The following is a 5000-nucleotide window of genomic DNA, read 5'->3' as shown; positions in this document are numbered from 1 at the left end:
TTACACACAGACGAGCATGCATGCACACACATAAGCACACACACACATGCATGAGAACTCCCCAACTGGCGGGCCAGGTCAATATCCCACCACCCCATCCCTTCCTGTCTGTGACATCACCGTGTGCTGCAGCGGATGATGACTAACAGCGACTCGTTACATTTGGTATGTTTACCCTGTCACTCTAGCTCTGTAGACACACGCGCACCTCTTAGAACAACGCCGAGCCCTTCTATTCCAGCTAAATTCACTCCTTATCTGCCACACTGAGACTTATCCTTACACAAGCACATGACATCGGTGTCACATTGAGAGTACAGTGGGTGCCCTGACTGCAGAGAGACAGACATGGTGACACAAGCCCACTACTTTCCCAGCATGGTGTCGGTTTGTGATTGATAAAATGAGACGGCAAGGTCAGCAGTTATCAGGGACTTTGTTCATTTACAGCATGCGAGCTGGACCACAGTAGAAGAACAACACAAACGACACTATCTGCAGAAACTAGGAGGACAGAAAGGTTCAGAACTTTTGTAAAACATTACAGAACAGTTGAGAAATATATGTTAATTAGAAATCAAAATGGGATGATTTTCAGAGATAGGTGGGAGGGGTTGAGGGTAGCTGAAGGGTGAAAAAAATAAAATAAAATAAAAAAGTAAAATATACAGAGTCCGTAAATACAGAACGTATAAGCTGGAAGTAGAAGCCTAAGTGTTGTTGTCCATTAGTTTACTCCAATTAGGGGAGGGGTGGTCGGGTTAGGGGGAAATAATGATACAAATATATATGGGGGATAGAACTGATGCTGCCAATTACATTGATAGAAGCCACAATCTATCTGCAATATTAAAGCTGATCCAACCGCTAAGAAATAAATAAAATAAAAACGAAGACTTCAGATTCCTCTGTCTGTTGTTCTATGGAACATAGCTTGGATTCTTGGCACATACATACAACAGATGAGTTCTCATTCAATTCCGGAGTAGGCTAACTTTTCGACCCTCGTAATGATGTCTGTCTGTGCCTGTCTGTGTCTGCGCGATATTTACTTTTCAAACCTGGTGAGGATGTCAGCGATGATGGTGCTGCCCCCTACAGCTCTCTCCCAGTGGGCGTTCTGCTCAAACAGGGAAAAAGTGTTTCTGCTCTCCTTCAGACCCAGCTTCTCCAACATCCTCCTTACCACCTAGCCGAGGAGAGAGAGAGTTGTAAGGAGTACACTGACAAGCAGTTCCCAACTTGCTGGGTCTGGTAGGGAGTAGGGACCTCACTTTACAGCGCAAGTCTCCACAAAGGTCAACTCGAGAGGAAAGGATTGGCGAGGGTGTTCGTAGATCTTGGTAGTGACATAGAGCGAGAGAGACAGAGATGATAGAGAGAGACAGAGATGATAGAGAGCCCCCACCCCCTCTCACCTCGTTGGCGGTGGTGTGTGAGCTGATGTGGAGCTGACAGGAGCCTGGTCCCGGGTAGTGAACTGTACACAGCATCTCCTGTCTCCCCATCAGCACCTGGATCTCCTCCCAGGAGGGAACACATTCCCGACACCGTGTCTTCTCCAGAGCCTCCCCGATGAACGACGCATAGTTATCCATCTCAGACTCCGGAAATTGGCTCTGGATCCTGGACCACGGGAGGGGAGAGAGGAGACACGGGAGTGAGCCGGGTGAGTGTGTGTGTATGACTAAAGGAAGCTCCACTACATTTCAAAAGGGCAAACTGAAGCACGTCAGTGATTCTAATATTAACCATGGTAACCGTTATGTTATTTTAACTGGATCATCCTTTCGGTTCAACACAAGCCATCTTTATTTTCTTTCACGTTGGCAATACTGAGAAGTCAATGAGGTGAGGAACAACCAGTGTTCTCACTTTGGCTCTCAGAGACTTAAAAGGCTCTCCTCCCTCCGCCCTTCAAAGAGAATGTAAAAAGGGAAAGAAAACATGTTTGACTTTCAGCAGAGCTCTTTACAGGAAAAGGTGTTTCCGCTCACGTGAACCAGAGTGACCTGCCGCTTCCTCCCAGCGGAGTGGCCAGGGAAAGCGTGGGGGGGGGGCACCCTCGATGGGCCAAAAACTCCAAAAAACGCAAGAATGCCAGAGGTGTGAAAGGTGACCTGACAGAGCCATGAGCTCACCCAGCTCAAACAAGGAAGGGTAGAAGTTGTGGAAGGAAGCAATTATACTACAGTGTCCATCCCAAAATATACAGCACAGAGAACAGAGGAGAGCTGGAGAGAGAAAGGGGGCGAATGAGAGAAGACTCAGACACTCCAGACAGCCAAATGGAGAGAGAGAGAGAGAGAAAGAGAGAGAGAGACAGAGAGAGAGACAGAGAAAGAGAGAGAGAGAGAGAGACAGAGAGAGAGACAGAGAGAGAGACAGAGAAAGAGAGAGAGAGACAGAGAGAGAGACAGAGAAAGAGAGAGAGAGACAGAGAGAGAGACAGAGAAAGAGAGAGAGACAGAGAGAGAGACAGAGAGACAGACAGACAGACACAGACAGACAGACAGACAGACAGACAGACAGACAGACAGACAGAGGAGGCCCTCTTTGTCTCATTACGGGGCACAGGGTGGGTTTTGTCTTGCTGCTCAAACATAATTAGGAATGCTCCACTGTGAAAGGCTGTGCTGTGTGATCCCTTTCCGTCTGCCCCCTCCCCACCCCACCCCGCCTGGCCCAACCTTCTCTCCTCCACGCACGCAGGGCTCATGTCGACCCTTCTCCGACTGGGGACATTCCCTGGGGGGTTCTCAGTGAACCATGGGGGTAGAGGGGGAGGGGGATCAGTCTCTGGGCCCTCTGCCCAGTGTGCAGCTCCAGTTCTGTCCAGCTGTGGGGTCAGCCTCAACACTCTCTCACAGAGGTCTCAGGGAAACACTGACCCTCTCTCTTTATAGAAGCGCTGCTGCATAACCCGCCACCTTGCATTTAGGCTGACCCCGGAAGCTAATAGCTAGCTATACAGTGAAAAGTTCAGAAAGTATTCAGACCCTTTGACTTTTTCCACATTTTGTTAGGTTACAGCCTTCTTCTAAAATGTATTAAATAGTATTTTTCCTCGTCAATCTACACACAATACCACAAAATGACAAAGCAAAAACAGGTTTTTAGAAATGTTTGCATATTTATTAAAAATAAAAAACGGAAATATGACATTTACATAAGTATTCAGTCCCTTTATCAGTACTTTGTTGAGGCACCTTTGGCAGTGATTACAGCCTCGAGTCTTCTTGTGTATGACGCTACAAGCTTGGCACACCTGTATTTGGGGAGTTTTTCATTCTTCTCTGCAGATCCTCTCAAGCTTTGTCAGGCTGTCTCTTCAGAGATGTTTGATTGGGTTCAAGTCCGGGCTCTGGCTGGGCCACTCAAGGACATTCAGAGACTTGTCCCGAAGCCACTCCTGCATTGTCTTGGCTGTGTGCCTTGGCTGTGTGCTGTGAACCTTCACCCCAGTCTGAGGTCCTCGAGCAGGTTTTCATCAAGGTTCTCTGTACTTTTCTCCACTCCCAGTCCCTGCCACTGAAAAACATCCCCACTGCATGATGCTGCCACCACCATGCTTCACCGTAGGGATGGTGGCAGATTCCCTCCAGACGTGACACTTAGCATTAAGGCCAAAGAGTTCAATCTTGGTTTCATCAGACCAGAGAAACGTGTTTCTCATGATCTGAGAGTCTTAATGTGCCTTTTGGCAAACTCCTAGCGGGCTGTCATGTGCCTTTTACTGAGGAGTGGCTTCCATCTGGCAACTCTACCATAAAAGCCTAATTGCTAGAGTTCTGCAGAGATGTATCCTGCCTGTTTGGCCATGTCCGGGGGTATCATCGGATGGGGCCACAGTGTCTCCTGACCCCTCCTGTCTCAGCCTCCAATTTTAATCTGTCGGAGGGCTAGGGTCAGTCTGTTATATCTGGAGTATTTATCCTTTATTATCCGGTGTCCTGTGTGAATTTAAGTCTCTAATTCTCTCTCTTTCATTCTTTCTCTCTCTCGGAGGACCTGAGCCCTAGGACCATGCCTCAGGACTACCTGCCAAGATGACTCCTTGCTGTCCCCAGTCTACCTGGCCGTGCTGCTGCTCCAGTTTCAACTGTTCTGCCTGCGGCTATGGAACCCTGACCTGTTCACCGGACGTGCTACCTGTCCCAGACCTGCAGTTTTCAACTCTCTAGAGACAGCAGGAGCGGTAGAGATACTCTCAATGATCGGCTATGAAAAGCCAACTGACATTTACTCCTGAGGTGCTGACCTGTTGCACCCTCTATAACCACTGTGATTATTATTATTTGACCATGCTGGTCACTTATGAGCATTAGAACATCTTGGCCATGTTCTGTTATAATCTCCACCTGGCACAGCCAGAAGAGGACTGGCCACCCCTCATAGCCTGGTTCCTCTCGAGGTTTCCTCCTAGGTTTTGACCTTTCTAGGGAGTTTTTCCTAGCCACCGTGCTTCTACACCTGCATTGCTTACTGTTTGGGGTTTTAGGCTGGGTTTCTGTACAGCACTTTGATATATCAGCTGATGTAAGAAGGGCTATATAAATACATTTGATTTGATGGTTGTCCTTCTGGAAGGTTCTCCCATCGCCACAGAAGAACTCTAGAGCTCTGTAAGAGTGACCATCAGGTTCTTGGTCACCTCCCTGACCAAGGCCCTTCTCCCCCGATTGCTTAGTTTGGACGGGTACCCAGCTCTAGGAAGAGTCTTGGTGGTTCCAAACTTCTTCCACTTAAGAATGATGGAGGCCAATGTGTTCTTGGGGACCTTCAATGTTGATGAAATGTTTTGGTACCCCAGATCTATGCCTCGACACAATCCAGTCTTGGAGCTCAATCAAGTTGTAGAAACATCTCAAGGATGATCAATGGAAACAGGATGCACCTGAGCTCAAATTTATTTCGCCTCTCATAGCAAAGGGTCTGAATACTTATGTAAATTAAGCTATTTCTGTTTTTAATACATTTGCAAAAGTGTCTAAAAACCT

The 5000-nt window shown here is 47.7% G+C and overlaps 1 protein-coding gene across 2 annotated transcripts in view; it reads right to left on the bottom strand.

Moving 5' to 3' along the window:
• LOC135554056 (pleckstrin homology domain-containing family H member 3-like) overlaps positions 1–5000 on the bottom strand; it is a 45293-nt gene that overhangs the window by 1602 nt on the left and 38691 nt on the right. The window contains exons 8-9 of one of the 2 annotated variants that reach the window (XM_064986071.1): positions 1419–1626; positions 1053–1189 (exon numbers count right to left, since the gene is read on the bottom strand). In XM_064986071.1, coding sequence (XP_064842143.1) covers positions 1053–1189; positions 1419–1626 — 345 coding nt within the window. The remainder of the gene's footprint in view (positions 1–1052; positions 1190–1418; positions 1627–5000) is intronic. The other variant, XM_064986072.1, reaches the window with a different exon arrangement.

This window comes from Oncorhynchus masou, chromosome 14 (assembly GCF_036934945.1).
Source record: "Oncorhynchus masou masou isolate Uvic2021 chromosome 14, UVic_Omas_1.1, whole genome shotgun sequence".
Classification (NCBI taxonomy): Eukaryota; Metazoa; Chordata; class Actinopteri; order Salmoniformes; family Salmonidae; genus Oncorhynchus; species Oncorhynchus masou.
This window is presented reverse-complemented; position numbering and strand designations above follow the sequence as displayed.